Source organism: Schistocerca cancellata, chromosome 7 (genome assembly GCF_023864275.1).
Source record: "Schistocerca cancellata isolate TAMUIC-IGC-003103 chromosome 7, iqSchCanc2.1, whole genome shotgun sequence".
In the NCBI taxonomy this organism is placed as follows: domain Eukaryota; kingdom Metazoa; phylum Arthropoda; class Insecta; order Orthoptera; family Acrididae; genus Schistocerca; species Schistocerca cancellata.
In genome coordinates this window covers 213,326,747-213,345,873 of record NC_064632.1, presented here as the reverse complement: position 1 = coordinate 213,345,873, position 19,127 = coordinate 213,326,747, and the positions used below count along the sequence as shown (strand labels likewise).

General features: G+C 41.9%; 1 protein-coding gene and 1 pseudogene across 1 annotated transcript in view; both read left to right on the top strand.

The window, feature by feature from the left end:
• The first annotated feature begins 10,944 nt into the window (after positions 1-10,944).
• Positions 10,945-19,127, top strand: part of LOC126092703 (dynein beta chain, ciliary-like) — an 863,310-nt gene continuing 855,127 nt past the window's right edge. The window contains 1 exon segment of the mRNA XM_049908426.1: positions 10,945-11,076. Within this exon segment, the coding sequence (XP_049764383.1) occupies positions 10,945-11,076 (132 nt within the window).
• Positions 14,632-14,749, top strand: LOC126093007 (5S ribosomal RNA; annotated as a pseudogene).

Here is a 19,127-nt window from a genome sequence, read left to right as displayed (position 1 = left end):
AAATGCTTACCATCACGTTTTCAACTTTGATAAAGGTCGGATTGTAGCTTATCGCGATTGCGGTTTATCGTATCGCGACATTGCTGCTCGCGTTGGTCGAGATCCAACGACTGTTAGCAGAATACGGAATCGGTGGGTTCAGGAGGGTAATACGGAACGCCGTGCTGGATCCCAAAGGCCTCGTATCACTAGCAGTCGAGATGACAGGCATCTTATCCGCATGGCTGTAACGGATCGTGCAGCCACGTCTCGATCCCTGAGTCAACAGATGGGGACGTTTGCAAGACAACAACCATCTGCAATCTGCACGAACAGTTCGACGACGTTTGCATCAGCATGGACTATCAGCTCAGAGACAATGCCTGCGGTTACCCTTGACGCTGCATCACAGACAGGAGCGCCTGCGATGGTGTACTCAACGACGAACCTGGGTGCACGAATGGGAAAACGTCATTTTTTCGGATGAATCCAGGTTCTGTTTACAGCATTATGATGGTCGCATCCGTGTTTGGTGACATCGCGGTGAACGCACATTGGAAGCGTGTATTCGTCATCGCTATAATGGCGTGATGGTATGGGGTGCCATTGGTTACATGTCTCGGTCACCTCTTGTTCGCACTGACAGCACTTTGAACAGTGGACGTTACATTTCAGATGTGTTACGACCCCACGCTCTACCCTTCATTCGTTCCCTGCGAAACCCTACATTTCAACAGGATAATGCACGACCACATGTTGCAGGTCCTGTACGGGCCTTTCTGGATACAGAAAATGTTCGACTGCTGCCCTGGCTAACACATTCTCCAGATCTCTCACCAATTGAAAACGTCTAGTCAATGGTGGCCGAGCAACTGGCTCGTCACAATACGCCAGTCACTATTCTTGATGAACTGTGGTATCGTGTTGAAGCTGCATGGGCAGCTGTACCTATACACGCCGTCCAATCTCTGTTTAACTCAATGGCCTGGCATATCAAGGCCGTTATTACGGCCAGAAGTGGTTGTTCTGCGTAATGATTTCTCAGGATCTATGCACCCAAATTGCGTGAAAATGTAATCACATGTCAGTTCTAGTATAATATATTTGTCCAATGAATACCCGTTTATCATCTGCATTTCTTCTTGGTGTAGCAATTTTAATGGCCAGTAGTGTACCTTCTTTGTGCTTTCGCAATATATACGTAGGACGAAGCAATATATTGGTTGACTCAGATGAAGAGAAATTAAAATAAACCTGTAATTTACCACATGTCTCTATAGTAATCTCGTCAAGGTATTTAAAATTGATTCAAAAATTTCACACGCGCAAGACTAAAAAGCAGAAAATAATTAGTTAAATAAGACTTGTTAATATAACAAGTTTTTGTGTTGAACTGAAAAGTATAAAATAATTTTCCCTAGCTCCATACAGATTCCTAACCCCCATTCAAATAGTTGTCAAAATCTGTGATTGTGAATTTGTAAAAGGTGTGAAGATACTTGTAAGATTTATAACAAGAATGTGAGGCGCATGCAATATATAACTGATGCATGAGTAGTGTACTTCCTAACTATTATCTACTGCATGCTCCCCAAGTTTTTCGTTATAAATCTTACAAGTATTTTCTATTAAAAATTCACAAGCATACATTTTGAAGCTGACAATCTGCATTGAGATGCATGAAAAACTAGCTTTTTCTTAAAATGGCGCGCAGGTTACCCAGAATACACTCATTTAGTATTCGATAATGAGAGCACTCAGCGACTTCAACAGAATTCAGTCATAATTTCATGCCTTTTTTAAAAAAAGTTTCGGTCACACACTTAACATATTAACATATTACTACATTTGTAAAGCAATTAGACGTCTGAAGCCGTGTTATACAGGGTGTTACAAAAAGGTACGGCCAAACTTTCAGGAAACATTCCTCACACACAAAGAAAGAAAATATGTTATGTGGACATGTGTCCGGAAACGCTTACTTTCCATGTTAGAGCTCATTTTATTACTTCTCTTCAAATCACATTAATCATGGAATGGAAACACACAGCAACAGAATGTACCAGCGTGACTTCAAACACTTTGTTACAGGAAATGTTCAAAATGTCCTCCGTTTGCGAGGATACATGCATCCACCCTCCGTCGCAAGGAATCCCTGATGCGCTGATGCAGCCCTGGAGAATGGCGTATTGTATCACAGCCGTCCACAATACGAGCACGAAGAGTCTTTACATTTGGTACCGGGGTTGCGTACACAAGAGCTTTCAAATGCCCCCATAAATGAAAGTCAAGAGGGTTGAGTTCAGGAGAGCGTGGAGGCCATGGAATTGGTCCGCCTCTACCAATCCATCGGTCACCGAATCTCTTGTTGAGAAGCGTACGAACACTTCGACTGAAATGTGCAGGAGCTCCATCGTGCATGAACCACATGTTGTGTCGTACTTGTAAAGGCACATGTTCTAACAGCACAGGTAGAGTATCCCGTATGAAATCATGATAACGTGCTCCATTGAGCGTAGGTGGAAGAACATGGGGCCCAATCAAGACATCACCAACAATGTCTGCCCAAACGTTCACAGAAAATCTGTGTTGATGACGTGATTGCACAATTGCGTGCGGATTCTCGTCAGCCCACACATGTTGATTGTGAAAATTTACAATTTGATCACGTTGGAATGAAGCCTCATCCGTAAAGAGAACATTTGCACTGAAATGAGGATTGACACATTGTTGGATGAACCATTCGCAGAAGTGTACCCGTGAAGGCCAATCAGCTGCTGATAGTGCCTGCACACGCTGTACATGGTACGGAAACAACTTGTTCTCCCGTAGCACTCTCCATACAGTGACGTGGTCAACGTTACCTTGTACAGCAGCAACTTCTCTGAGGCTGACATTAAGGTTATCGTCAACTGCACGAAGAATTGCCTCGTGCATTGCAGGTGTCCTCGTCGTTCTAGGTCTTCCGCAGTCGCGAGTCATAGGCTGGAATGTTCCGTGCTCCCTAAGACGCCGATCAATTGCTTCGAACGTCTTCCTGTCGGGACACCTTCGTTCCGGAAATCTGTCTCGATACAAACGTACCGCGCCAGGGCTATTGCCCCGTGCTAATCCATACATCAAATGGGCATCTGCCAACTCCGCATTTGTAAACATTGCACTGACTGCAAAACCACGTTCGTGAGGAACACTAACTTGTTGATGCTACGTACTGATGTGCTTGACGCTAGTACTGTAGAGCAATGAGTCGCATGTCAACACAAGCACCGAAGTCAACATTACCTTCCTTCAATTGGGCCAACTGGCGGTGAATCGAGGAAGTACAGTACATACTGACGAAACTAAAATGAGCTCTAACATGGAAATTAAGCGTTTCCGGGCACATGTCCACATAACATCTTTAATTTATTTGTGTGTGAGGAATGTTTCCTGAAAGTTTGGCCGTACCTTTTTGTAACACCCTGTATATGAGAGTTCGATTCTGTAAGGAACTGGGGGTGGAGGAACTGACTGGTTGAATTGTAATCAGGGAAACGAACAAGATGACTTAAGCAGCAGATCTAGCACAATGGATCATTTGCAAGTCGCGGTCTCAATAATAGAGAAACCATTACTTTACATGCGATTTACAAATTTTAATAAAGCTTTTCAGTTAGTTTCAACGTAATCTATAATGCCAGCCGTTGTGAAACACGACACTGATTCAGTCTTTGTCAACATACTGAAAAATATGTGCGCTATTGCTTCAGCTTACATTAGGAATAGTGAGAAATTCACAACTGCAAGAGGAGTCACACAACAAGATTCAATATTATCAAAACTATTCTCAATAGCCCTAGAGGAAGTCATCAGATATTTAAACTGGGAAAGCGAGGAACAAATGCAAGCTAATGGAACATATCTCAAGCGCTTTAGTTTCGCTGACGACATTGTACTATTTGTCTCTAGTCCAGACAAGATTCAACAACAAAGAGGAGAACTTAAAAGGACAGGTATGACAGAAGGCCTTGAGTAGTTGACAACCAATTTATCGAAACAGCTAACGAATGTTTGTATGTAAGGCAGTTTCCAACGACGAGTGGATCAACAGCAGAAGATACAAATAAAATAGTAAAAATTGCCTGCAGGTTATGGTAAACTAAATAGGGTTTTCAAAATTATACTTTTCATGTGTCTGTGTAGTGTTTCTTTCGACTTATGACAGTGAAATGTTGGCTTGTAATGTGAAAAACATTCAAAACTGGCGCAGTGAGGGAGGGGTGGGGGGGGGGGGGGTGGGTGGGGGGGGGGGGAAAGAAGGGGGTGCTCAACAAACAATGGAGACATGCTCGTGGAAATAGCTAGGAGAGAGAGAGAGAACACCAAACAAATTGATTAAATAACAGACTAGAGGGGAAGATATAATTACCTATCGAATGAAAGTTAAATGATGAGTAGGACGTGCAGCCAGGCGAACGTATAGTACATAGATCAGGGGTCTAGACGGCGTCCTAATGGATATTGGGTGGATGACCATATAAAAAATACAGGATCAATATGGATACATACAGCTAATAACCGTAATGCGTAGAATAGTGTAGTCGCGGTCACTGTCCAACAGTTGAAATGATTGAGATTACAGGAGAAATCATGAAGATAATAGGAGACAGTTTAAGGGTGATACGGTAGTGCAGCTCTGATAAAAAGGATTTAATGCGACATGCTTTCCATTTTACGCAGTGTTGCTGTCTGCGAAAGTAAGCTTTTACGATCCGTTATTTCAAAAAGATTGCAATATTTTGTTCTTATGGTTAAATACTATTACGTTACGGAGAAAGACGACTATGTTACATTGTTTTGGCAGCTTTCCGAGCAGCGTCATCACAAAAAGGAATAAACACAGTTAACTTGAAGAAGCACTGTCTCAGTTTCTCGCGCCTTTCCCTGACGCTAATATGACTTTCTGTGCGGTCGATACATTGCAATTGCAGTTGGAGGTGCCCATAATTGCTTTTTAGCCGCTATGATCGATTAAATCGCAGAGAAACAATGACCACAACGAACACTTCGGCGAAACAGTCTGATTACAGCCAGAAAGATGCACAGCATACTACAATAGATTCAGAGGAACTAAAACTAATGGCATTTCATCATTTACATTTACTTGAGCGATACTGTAGTAATTCAGTTAGTTAAGTTATTGTTTCACCCTCATGAACCATGACCTTGCCATCGCCGTGGTGGCTAGCTTGTGAGACAGATAGCCGTACCGTACGTGCAACCACAGCGGAAGGGTATTTGTTAATAGGCCAGACAAACTTGTGGTTCCTGAAGAGGGGCAGCAGCCTTTTCAGTAGTTGCAGGGGTAACAGTCTGGATGACTGACTGATCTGGCCTTGTAACATCAACCAAAACGGCTTTGCTGTGCTGGTACTACGAACAGCTGAAAGCAAGGGGAAACTACAGCTGTAATTTTTCCCGATGGCATGCAGCTCCATTGTATGGTTAAATAATGATGGCGTCCTCTTGGGTAAAATATTCCGGAGGTAAAATAGTCCCCCATTCGGATCTCCGGGCAGGGACTATTCAGGAGGATGTCGTCATTAGGAGAAACAAAACTGGCATTCTGCGGATCGCAGCGTGGGTAGAAAAATTAAAAATGGAAATGGATCGGTTGAAGTTAGACATAGTGGGAATTAGTGAAGTTCGATGGCAGGATTTCAGGTCAGCTGAATACAAAATGAAATAGGGATACTGCGGGAGTATGTTTAATAATGACTAAGAATATAGGAATGCGGGTAAGCTACTGTGAACATCACAGTGAACGCATTATTATAGCCAAGATAGACATGAACCCCACACCCAGCACAGTAGTACAAGTTTACATGCTAACTAGCTCCGCAAATGATGAAGAGATTGAAGAAATGTATGACGAGATAAAAGAAAATATTCAGACAGTAGACGAAAATTTAATAGTGAAGGGGGACTGGAGTTCGGTTGTGGGAAAAGGAAGAGAAGGAAAAATAGTAGGTGAATATGTACTTGGGGAAAAGAATGGAAGAGGACGCTACCTGGTAGAGTTTTGTATGGAGCATCATTTAATCAGCACTAACATTTGTTTTAAGAATCATGATAGAAGGTTGTACACATGGAAAAGACCTGGAGACACCAGAAGGTTCCACATTGATTATATAATGGCGAAACAAAGATTTAGAAACAAGGTTTTAAATTGTAAAATATTTCCTGGCCACAATTTATTGATCGTATACAGTAGATTAAAACTAAAGAAATTGAACTGAAGAAATTGGGGAAAAAATAGGAAATTTAGGAGATGGGACCTGGATAAGCCTAAAGAACCAGAGGTTCCTGAGAGTTTCAGAGGGAGCATTAGGCAGCGGCTGACTAGGACAGCGATAAGGAATACGGTAGAAGACGAATGGGTAGCTTTAAGGGATGAATTACTGAAGGAGCAGAGAATCAAATATGTAAAAAGACAAGCACTAGTAGAAATCATCGGCTGAGACAGGAGAAAGTGAATTTAACTGATGAAGGGAGAAAGTATATAAATGTAGTAAATGAAGCAAGCGGTGGGAATGGCTAGAGGACAAGTGGACAAATGTAAGAATTTAGAAGCATATTTCATTAGGCGAAAGATACATAACGCCAATCGGAAAATTAAAGACGCCTTTGGACAAAGCGGAAGCAGCTGCATGAATATCAAGAGCTCACACGGGAAACCAGTGCTAAGTAAAGAAGGGAAAGCTGAAAGGTGGAAGGAGTATGTAGAGGGTCAATACAAGGGAGTTGAACTTGAAGGCAATATTTTAGAAAGAGAATTGGATGTAGATGAAGATGAGATTGGAGATATGATACTGCAAGGAAAACTTGACAGAGCTCTAAAATATCTACACTACCGCCCATTAGTTTCAATACACCCTGGCATTTCAGATTTACAGCACAAATCAAACGTTATTTCTCACAAATTATAATTGTATTAACTTCCACATACATAATACAATCGTCATCATTATATTTTACTTTCATCAAAGTAGCTTCCTTTGAATTTAATGACTATCTCACGAACTCGAGGCATGCGGTCAATCAGTTTTTGTAGGTATCGTGAATCTGTATGATTCCACACATACTTAGCAATATTCCAGAGATGTTCCTTGCTGAATATATTAACTTCCTTGATGCGTCTGCCCACTTCATCCCAGACCATTTCAATGGGCTTACAATCGAGGCTTTGGGACGGCCACACCATATCATTCAGTACTTTCTGTTTTTCCTTTGATGCAATGTAGTTAGTACAGTACGCCAACCGATGTTTTGAGTCATTATCCTGCTGTAGGGTGAACCCTTTCCCCTATTAAGCGTAATCCACTTCGAATTGCATGATACTGAATTATGCGGTGGTACTGCTTCTGATCCATACATCCTTCTATTTTCACAACGTCGCCAACTCTATCTCCGGCAGAACATCCCCAAGCCATAATAGAACCTCCACCGTGTTTAAATGTAGGTAGAAAACGCTGCTGGGCTACCCTTTCCTTTACAAATCGGCGAACAAATATTCTCCTTTTGGTCCCAAAAATCGCTAACTTCGATTCATCGGTGAATAACACCTTTATCCGCTCTTCCGATGTCCAGTTACGATGTTGTCTAGCCCATTCTAGTCTCTTCTGTTTATTTATGGGCCTTAGAATTGGTTTTCTTGCTGTAACACAGCCTTTCAAGCCGGCTTCAGTCAGTCTCCTTTTTACTGTCGCAACAGATATTTTTGTTGTGTTCACTTCTACCAATTCTACAAGAATTTGGGGGTGCTGTTTTGAATCTATTTCACTTACTGGTAATTCTGATATATTTATCATCACTTTTAGTTGTTTTACGAGGTCGTCCTGATCGTGGTATGTTCTTATTGCTACTTGTTGTCTTCTGGCGGTGAAGGGTCTATTGCATTCCCCTCTATAGACACACTACACTGTTTCGCTATTTGGCGAATAGATAAACCTGCTTGGGTAAGTGCTACAATTGCAGCATGTTTTCCTATGTATATCTCCACTCGTGGAGCCGTACTAGCGATGTGCACACTTCAATGTCACGAAGGAACTGACGTGCAGGAACTACATGTTATGTATCATAGCAACGCTGCCGTTCGCTGTGCACATCACATCACTACAGGGAACGACACAGTTGCACCACATGCGGCGTCTGTCGGCAGATAGGTAAACAAACATATCACACAGGTACATACCGTTTATGTACCCAACGTTGTTTGTTGGATACTATTGTATCTCGATAACCACAAACAAAACTCATGTCATGTGTACAACTGTTGTACTACTCCTTTGCTTCTTCAACCGTACCCACGGTATTAGACACGCGGTATTAGACCTTATCTACAGAGAACTGGTTGTCATTTACTAAGTGTCTTGAAATTAAGGAGCGGCAGTGGAAGTCGAAACAAGGCGCCGGGAGTAGACGATATTAGTCTTGGAAGAGCCAGCCCAGCCATAGCAAAACTCTTCCATCTGGTGTGCAAGATGTATGAAACAGGCGATATGCCATCAGACTTCGAGAAGAATGTAACAATTAAGATTCTAAAGAAAGCAGTTGCTGACGAGTGTGAAAATTACCGAACTATCAGTTCAATAAATCACTAACACGAATTCTTTACAGAATAACAGAAAAACTGGTAAAAGCCGACTTCGGGGAAGATCAGTTTGGATTCCAGAGAAATCTAGGAACACGTGATGCAATCTGACCCTACGACTTATTTTAGAAGATGGGTTAAATGAAGGCAAACCTACGTTTATAGCATATCTAGACTTAGAGAAAGATGTTTACAGTGTTGGCTGCAATACTCACTTCGAAATTCTGGGGGTAGCCGGGGTAAAATACAGGGAGAGAAAGGCTACTTACAACTTGTACAGAAACCAGACGGCAGATATAAAGAGTCGAGGGACATTAGGGGGGAGCAGTGGTTGAGAAGGGTAAGACACGGTTGTAGCCTATCCCCAATGTTTTTCAATTTATATATTGAAATAGCAGTAAAGGAAACCAAAGAAAAATTTGGGGTATGAATTACAGTTCAGGGAAAAGAAATAAAAACTTTGAGGTTTGCCGATGACATTGTAATTCTGTCAGAGACAGCAAGGACATGGAAGAGTAGTTGAACGGAATGGAAATTGTCTTGAAAGGAGGATATAAGAAAGCAAACCAAAGCTAATGGAATGTAGTTGAATTAAATTAGGTGATGCTAAGGCATTTAGATTAGGAAACGAGCCTCTTCAAATAATACATGACTTTTGCTATTTGGGCAGCAAAATAACTATTGATGGCCGAGGTAGAGAGAATAGAAAACCTAGACTGGCAATGGAAAGAAAAGCATTTTTTGGAGAAAAGAAATTTTTTAACATCGAATATGGATCTAAGTGCTAGGAAGTCTTTTCTGGAAATATTTGCCTGGAGTGTAGCCATGTATGGAAGTGAAACATGGATGATAAACAGTTTAGACAAAAAAAAAGTAGAGCCTTCCGAGGTATGGAGCTGTAGAAGAATGTTGAATGATAGATGGGTAGATGATGTAACTAATGAATAGAATGACGAAACTGCATAGAATTGGGCAGACAAAAAATTTGTGGCACAACTTGTGACGAAAAGAAGGTATCGATTGATAGGTCACAGTCTGAGACATCAAGACATCACCTATTTATATTTATTACTGGAGGGAAGTGGGGGGGGGGGGGGTAAAAATCGTAGAGGTAAACCAAGAGAGAAGTGCAGTAAGCAGATTCAGAGAGATATAGGCTGAAATATTCTGAGATGAAGAGGCTCGTACAAAATAGAGTAGCACGGAGAGCTGCATCAAACCAGTCTTCGGACTGAAACAACAACAAGTAACTGTTTTAGCTATCAATTTTAAGTTGTTTCGAAAGTTAATTTTATGCAGTTTCCAAGATGATGTACATATGACAGATCTGTGTTTGATAGCTCACTTAAAAAAGAAAATAAGAAAATAATTTCTTCAATCAGAAATCTTATATCGAACGACAGAGATTCTTTCAAGTTAATGACAAAACAGCTAACGTGGTTTACTTAAGGGAAAACTACTTCAGAATTTACTACGGTCTTGCTCTCTTAGTAAATAGTAGGTTTTCTCGGTTATAAGAAATTCATTCCTCAGATCCTCCATATTAGTAAACATGATATATTGTAGGCCTACAGCGGTTGCTGGGCAACGCAACTAGCACTGCTACAAAATTACACTCGTCTCCGCTGAAACTTTGATAACACGTTTTTTAAACTCGTTAATTCGTGTAACAGAAATATAATGTTGGCTTCCCTCACGGACGGTTTCGGAAGGATGACAGAGAAAAAACATGGCTAACAAGAACGTCCTCACCATCACAAATATTTTAAGATTATCTTTCTCAGTATAACAAAATAAAATCACTCATCTCATATTTGAATTCACAACAAGAGATTTACGATGCCATCCGTTGAGTTTGGGTCTGACAACTATCAATTCTAAATGTGATGCAGAACGAAATGTAACTCTTTGCTATTTTATTTTTGAATTAATCACCAATTTTGGTAACAGCTCTTAATAATAATATTAATTTTTTGTAAAATAGCTTGAAACAAAGTAACCAATAGACCTAAACTATACTATAAAAGTGAAGGTATTGGCGTTTCTTAATTAACAATATCAAGAGTAATATATTATAATTTAGGGCTTCAGCACAGAAATTAAATCATCTCATTTCTCTGTTTTGCTCCATGTCACAACAGAAATCGCACTCATTTTGTTTCTGATGTACTCGTTGACACTAAAGTTGAAATATGTGATCATCAGATTACAGAAATAAGAAAATATTACTTTTTTGCTGCAACGTGCAGCAATACTACTTTAATTCACCAGCACATATTTTAGAGAGTGTAGCACATTATAATTAATTGAGCCCGTAGCACACTCTCTGTAAAATGGCGCAGGCGCAACAAGAAGAAGAAGATGAATTCGATCCCCGGCTTGACTTCATCATGAATTATCTCATAAAATCCTTACGAATAAAGCCCGAGAAATGGCTTAAAATGATTAACACTGATGAATTTAAGGTGAGATACAGATAAATTTCACCTACATTTCCATTTTCATTTTCATGTCTGCTAAACGAAGCAATGTGCTTGAAGTTCTGTCTGTAGATTATCGCTTGCTGCTGTCAAAGAACTTAGTAAGACGAGGATAGTACTAAATTTCTTTGTATTTCACTTGCATATAACAGGCATTAATTGTTAATTCTAAACTCATACGAGGCTTATATTTTTAAGAAAAGTCATTTTTGCTTTCAATTATGCATTTATTGTTAAAACTACCGAAATCGTTGGGTAAGGTACTTAGCTGTCTCAGATTGGATTAAACAGTCTTAACCAGATTTTGGTATATATTGACGTAACTAGATGGAACAATACACTCATTCAGAAAGTTTCTGAACGTGTGTTGGCATATCTTTCTCTCCGTGAACTCTGAATCACTAAATTTTTTCTCATTTCATAAAACAGTTGCATGTGTGTCCGTAGCTATATATTTTGACGAAAAATTTCTTTATTGTGTTGACTGATGACAAGCAGAAGGCGTTTTATATGTGGTGTTTTTACGCAATTTTCTAATGGGCTGATTTCTGATCATCTGTTCCACGCTACGTCAAAAATTCATATACCGAATAAGGAAAGAAAAGGATCGACTTGGAGAGGAAAATCATGCATTGCGGAAAATAGCAATTGGGCTGGGAATAGGTAAAAGTGACTATTGAAATCCAGATACACAGAAGAACCTCAGTGGAGTTAGGAAAGGATATGACAGATGCGGGAAACTGAAATTTTGATATGACACTCTATTACTTCTTTCATCTCTGACAATGATTGCCTAACGTGAAAACTGCGTCGTTGTTAAGAGTCCCTATTAAACAGTTGCTCCTCTTCCCCCCCCCCCCCTCCATCACCCCCCACACAAGAATGTAGGGAAAGCAATTCATTGGTCGGAGGAATCTTAGTAAAGCACCAGTAAACCTCCGGTACTTAAAGAATCGAGCTCCCATATATAAAACACCTTCAAACGTATGATTATTAATGAGTAATGTGATAAATATTTGCTTTAAGTGAGGAAATGTTTACGAAAGTTTTTGAAGCTATGCTTAAAGTTTGTTACAATTGCTAAACGATCTCATTATGAAACACTGTATGAATATAAACTGGGTAATTTGAGCTCAGTTTTAATAAAAAGCTAGTTTACCAAGTAGCTAAATGTTTGTGACGTCATATCTCCAGAATTGTGTCGCACTATGATATAGTTTTGCAGGTAGATTCAGTGATACGTGTCGATACTGTATACAAAGTGTGTCGCGAACAGAGCTATTAGTAAAGAAGTAATAAATTAAAACATCACGGCGGATGTCCATGTTTTCTGTGCGCCATTTTAAGTACAAGATAGTTTTCACCCTTCAAAACGTTTATGACGTCATATCTGCTGAACAGTGTGTCGTACAGTGATGTGGTTTTGTAGACTCGTACAGTGACACATGCAGATACCGCCTGCAAAGTGTGTTACCAGAGTTAGTGGAAAAGAATAATAAATAAAAAGGTCATGCGTGATGTTGAAGTCTTAAAAGCGTGCAAAGGCTACGTAGCTTACACGCATCTAAATGTTTATGACTACATTTCTCCTGAATTGTATGTCGTACAGTGATATAATTTTGCAGTTAAGTGGTATGTGTGGATGCTGTCTCCAACATGTGTTACGAATATACTTACTAGTAAAGAAGTAATAAATTAAAACGTCGTGGACGGCCGGTGTGGCCGTGCGGTTCTAAGCGCGTCAGTTTGGAACCGCGTGACCGCTACGGTCGCAGGTTCGAATCCTGCCTCGGGCATGGATGTGTGTGATCTCCTTAGGTTAGTTAGGTTTAAGTAGTTCTAAGTTCTAGGGGACTGATGACCTCAGTAGTTAAGTCCCATAGTGCTCAGAGCCATTTGTGAAAACGTCGTGTGTGATGTATCATGCCTGATGCACGAACAGCGAAAATATAGGAAAAGATAGACTTTTTTCTTTTCATTATTTTCTGGGGTGTCTCAGCTAGGAAAAAGTTTCAAAAAGAATTGGCATTAAGTGTAAATTTGTTGGAAGTCGCTAAGTGCCCTCAAACATTGGATGAATAATGTCCGGGAATTAGCACGCCATCAGTTACATTGCCTCGAGACAAACACACAGTTTCTAATTGTAACGCTTGTTTTATTGTGACAAACTTTTAACATCAGATTATATATCTTAATGACTAGATTATGACAGCATTAAAAGTTTTTAAATTCGGTCCATTATTACGTGAAATGTTGAAAATAAAATTTTTGTTGTCCCTACAAACCGTTAGGCAGGCAACCTGCAAATTTGTTTGCGTAACGTGCCCTAGCTACGGGGATAATCTTATTGTAATATAGATTGCCAGGTTAGCCGAGAGCGTTTCCTGGATTCGGGTAGGCGCGCCGGTCCCGGATCGAAACCGCCCGGCGGTTTAACAACGAGGGCCGGAGTGCCAGCCAGCCTCGATGTGGTTTTTAGCCGGTTTTGCACATCCCACTGCGTGAATACCGGGCTGGTCCCCACGTCCCACCTCAGTTACATGACTCAAAGACATTTGAAACAAAAGTCGCACTCTTCCATGGTTTACGTTAGACCCAGACTGCTGGGGTGTACTCATTCTGCCCCAGGGGGTAAGGGACGGCAGCAGGACGGGCATCCGATCACTCCTTAAATTAACCATGCCAAATCCGTACTAAACCCTGCCGACCATACGCATGATGCGGGACAAGGCAGTGGCAAAGAAAGAAGAAGATTGTGCCGCTCAAACCAACGTTTGAATTACTTTACATTACTTACTGCGTAAATAGTATGCGAGAAAACATTAGAAAATAGTGATTTCTTCACTCTTAGACGTAAGCGTTTTGAACTGTCGCAAAAAAAGAAAATAGACCTGTCTAACTCTCAACAGCCTTTCGAAAAAGTGTATCCCATCCACTTCTTCGAATGTCATGAGGGTATTGAGGAACTAATGACATGTAGTTAAGGCCCTTTAAAATCACAATCATCAGAATTCAAATGGCTCTGAGCACTATGGGACTTAACATCTGAGGTCCTCAGTCCCCTAGAACTTATAACTACTTAAACCTAACTAACCTAAGGACATCACACACATCCATGCCCGAGGCAGGATTCGAACCTGCGACCGTAGCGGTCTCGCGGTTCCAGGCTGGAGCGTCTAGAACCGCTCGGCTACACTGGCCGGAGAGTCCTAAGATTCTTACCCGTTACTAATCACCAGTTTCACCTCTGGCAATGTTTTCATGTGAAAAAAATGGTGAATTACACGGTTAAACTGTAGGTTCCTCTATAAATTGATGGATAAGTCAGTTCAAAGGTCGGAGGAAGGCAAATGCATACCGCCTCCAACAGGACAATGCCTGGTAAAGCACTGTTGTGTTCAAATCAGTGTTTGGATTGACTACAGCTTCACTACAGGAAAAGAAGGAATAGCCCCAACTATTTTATACGGTTTGAGTTGCACTTCAACGCATTACTGAGTCTCTGCTTTAATATATTTTGCTGCGACAGCACTGTAAAATGCCAACGGCCTTGCCACAATGGTAACACCGGTTCCCGTCAGATCACCGAAGTTAAGCGCTGTCGGGCTGGGCTAGCACTTGGATGGGTGACCATCCGGTCTGCCGAGCGCTGTTGGCAAGTGGGGTGCACTCAGCCCTTGTGAGGCAAACTGAGGAGCTACTTGATTGAGAAGTAGCGGCTCCGGTCTCGTCAACTGACATACGGCCGGGAGAGCGGTGTGCTGACTACATGCCCCTCCATATCCACATCCAGTGACGCCTATGAGCTGAGGATGACACGGCGGCCGGTCAGTCCCGTTGGGCCTTCATGGCCTGTTCAGGAGGAGTTTAGTTTTAGTTTCTAGCACTGTAAAATAGCATCCTAGTACGTCAAAGTGATAATCTGTCAAAAAACTTCGAATTTGAAGCTGCGACGTGGAGCGAATTAGCGGTCTGGCATATTTTGAAATATTTTTAGGGATGAAATTCTAAAGCTTCTACTTTGTGGTACCGTTTCTTTCATCTTCATTTATCGTTGGGAAGCTAAAGTATTAATCACACGCAATCATTCTCCACATCGTAATTACTAGTACAACAGTTTTAGTTTCCTTTAAAATGAGCGCAATAGCTTTAATACCTGTATAATCAAGAGGAAATGGTTCAAATTGTCAAACATTCGGGTGGTGGGCAGAATCATGGAAGCACCAGGAACACAATACATTAAGAAGCCTAATGCGGAGCAGAAAAACCGTTGGCATTCGAAACAGCTTCCAGGCGTCTCGGAATGAATCAGTACAGATCCTCTATGGTTTTCAAGGGAATTTTATGCCATTCCTCCCGCAAAATAGTGGCAAGTTCAGGGAACAGGTGGATAGCAATGACGCGCCATTCTTTCCAAAATAGATCAAAAAGGCTCAATAACACTGAGATCTGATGACTGCAGTGGACATGGGATATGCGGTAATTCATCCTCGTGCTGACAAAACCAGTCCTGGACGATGTGAACTGTGTGAAGAGGGGCGCTGTCGTCTCGGAACACCATATCACCATTGGGGAACAAACATTGTACCAAGAGATCGAGCCGATGAGCCAAAATGGCCATATACTTCATGACTTGCAAAGTAACGATGGAGCCCATGGAAGAGCACGATATTGCTGCCCAAACCATCACCGAATCCCGTCATGTTTCACTCTTAGGATATACACTAGGTCAGAAGGTGGAAACAGGGTGAAACAAGAGACATCTGAACAAATGGCTTTCTTCCAGTGCTCCATAGTTCAGGTTTTTCGGCTTCAACACCACGTTTCCCTCTTATACGTATTTGCATGGCTGGTGAGAGGTTTCTGAATCCCAGTTCACCCTGCAATTCCCTGCTTCCGGAGCTCTCTTCGTGTAACTTTGGTGCCGACAGGGTTCGCGAGAGCGATATCCAGTTCTGCGGCGACTTTTGTGGCTGTCGTTCTCTTATTTTTCGTCAAACTCTCCTCGATAACCGTCCGTCACGATCACCCCATGTTCTTCTTAACATATTTTTTGAGCATGAGCGGTGTTGTAGCTCGAAATGCATCCTACTACGCAAGCCACCCGACGGTGCGTGGCGGAGGGTACCTTGAGTACCTCTATCAGTTCTCCCTTCTATTCCAGTCTCGTATTGTTCGTGGAAAGAAGGATTGTCGGTATGCTTCTGTGTGGGCTCTAATCTCTCTGATTTTATCCTCATGGTCTCTTCGCGAGATATACGTTGGAGGGAGCAATATACTGCTTCGGTGAAGGTATGTTCTCGAAACGTCAACAAAATGATGATGACGATGATGATGTTTGGTTTGTGGGGCGCTCAACTGCGTGGTTATCAGCGCCCGTACAATTTCCCAACCTTTGCTCAGTCCAATTTCGACACTTTCCTGGACGAAAATGAAATGATGAGGACAACACAAATACCCAGTCATCTCGAGGCAGGTGAAAATCCCCGACCCCGCCGGGAATCGAACCCGGGACCCCGTGAACTTCAACAAAAGCCTGTACCGAGCTACTGAGCATCTCTCCTGCAGAGTCTTCCATTGGAGTTTATCTGTCATCCCCGTAACGCTTTCGCAATTACTAAATGATCCTGTAACGAAGCGCGCTGCTCTCCGTTGAATCTTCTCTATCTCTTCTATCAACCCTATCTGGTACGGATCCCACACTGCTGAGCAGTATTCAAGCAGTGGGCGAAGAAGCGTACTGTAACCTACTTCCTTTGTTTTCGGATTGCTTTTCCTTAGGATTCTTCCAATGAATCTCAGTCTGGCATCTGCTTTACCAACGATCAACTTTATATGATCATTCCATTTTAAATCACTCCTAATGCGTACTCACAGATAATTTATGGAATTAACTGCTTCCAGTTGCTGACTTGCTATTTTGTAGCTAAATGATAAGGGATCTATCTTTCTATGTATTCGAAGCACATTACACTTGTCTACATTGAGATTCAATTGCCATTCCCTGCCCCATGCGTCAATTCGCTGCAGATCCTCCTGCATTTCAGTACAATTTTCCATTGTTACAACCTCTCGATATACCACAGCATCATCAGAAAAAAGCCTCAGTGAACTTACGATGTCATCCACAAGGTCATTTATGTATATTGTTGATAGAATCGGTCCTACGACACTCCCCTGCGGCACACCTGAATTCACTCTTACTTCGGAAGTCTTCTCTCCATTGAGAATGACATGCTGCGTTCTTCGCTTGATGCATAACGACATGCAGATAAGCGCGCTTTAATGACTTCCCATAGTGAGTTATCAGGTGTGGTGAGGGCAGGACTTCTTGGCGGCCATTCTAAGGAAGCTGGTGTTGCTGCTGAACCACAACCTATCGACCGCCATGGAAAGTGTTCATTTAGGAATTCGCGCACTGCAAGAGTGTAGTGGGGAGGCGCTCCGTCCTGCTGCAACCATATGAGTTCTGTGAGGCCCCTTTCCTCAAGCTGAGTTATTAACTATGTTTGTAACATATGTAAATAATCTGCGCCATTCATAGACCCGTCACGAAAGTATGCGTCTTCGCTGCTCATAAAATTACGTGAGGGGGGTTCCTTTCTAATTCGACTAAGTAACGACGATTCTCTTTGGCCCAAACAACAATATTTCTAGTAAGTGAGGTGTGATAAATGGCACATTCTTCTGAAAACTTGATCCTGACACTGTTCACTGCATTTAGAAATTAGGTTAGCAAAGAACGACACCCTAAAACGCGCTCATTCCAGTCTGTATGCCATAAATCGTTTCCGATCGTCGGTCGAAAGGGTCTGACCTTAAAGTCTTTGTTCGTGTGATCTCGCGTTATTGTCTTCAGTATACCGAGTTCCGCAGCATGTTTACGTGTCGACCTCATAGAAGATTTTTCAGTTGAAGCAGATACTCCGTCACATGTTTCTTCTCGTGTCTTCTTCCTTCCCCTCCGCTGCCTGTCTTTAACGCTGCCAAAAACAAAAGCAAGTCGTTCCCAATCCAGAAGTGTTGCCTTTCGTGGAGGAGCCTTATTAAACCTTTCCTGGAATGCTCCCATAATCTGTCTCGTTGTCTGCCCTGTTTGTTGTCGTTCATGCCTCCACATACTTGTCACTAAGCGCTCCTCACGACTGCGACTGTGGCTGCGAAAATGGCTCAAATGGCTCTGAGCACTATGAGACTTAACGTCTGAGGTCATCAGTCCCCTAGAACATAACTAACCTAAGAACATCACACACATCCATGCCCGAGGCAGGATTCGAACATGCGACCGTAGCGGTCGCGCGGTATTCCAGAAAGAAGCGCCTATAACCGCTCGGCCACTGCGGCCGGTCGCTCCGAAAATATGTGAACATGTATTCCAACGATTGATTCCAACAACTGATAGGGAGAAATATAGCTCACAACCCTGCACAGTAACATTTGATTCTAAACAGGGGTTTCAGTGGTATGGGGACTACTCGTCCATAACGTACATCATTAAACGTTAGAGATATTCTCAAATTTTAAGGTCCACTTCTACAGAGACGAATGAAATGGCAAATACCATTGGCAACAGACCTAGTGATGGAACTAAGAGTTACACTAAGATAAAAACAGTCCTTAATTTTAAAAATATTTTGCAGTGTAATTGTTCTTGGATGACGGTATTGTAACGTTCGATGAATATATGTGCAATGTCCTCGTCAATGAGGCAGGAATCACAGCTTGCAGATGGAATTAATTTTCACAAATGTCTCGTTTTATTAGTATTCATGTGACTTGCTCTTAGTCTCTTGCCTCTCTTCTCGTTAGCGTTAAACTGAGGAACCAAGAGTGGGTGGAATCTGTTGCTGAAGACCATGTGTCTTTGAGGTTGCCGTCTGTGTCCACAACAGTTTTTCCTTCCTGTGCTCTCGTAAAAGAGAATGAGGCACACATCGAGTTGGTACATACTAGAATGTCGTTGACTTGTAAGTCGGCTATGTACAGAATAGCTTGATGAACGGCGTATAACTCCACGGTTAGTATCGACGCTTCAG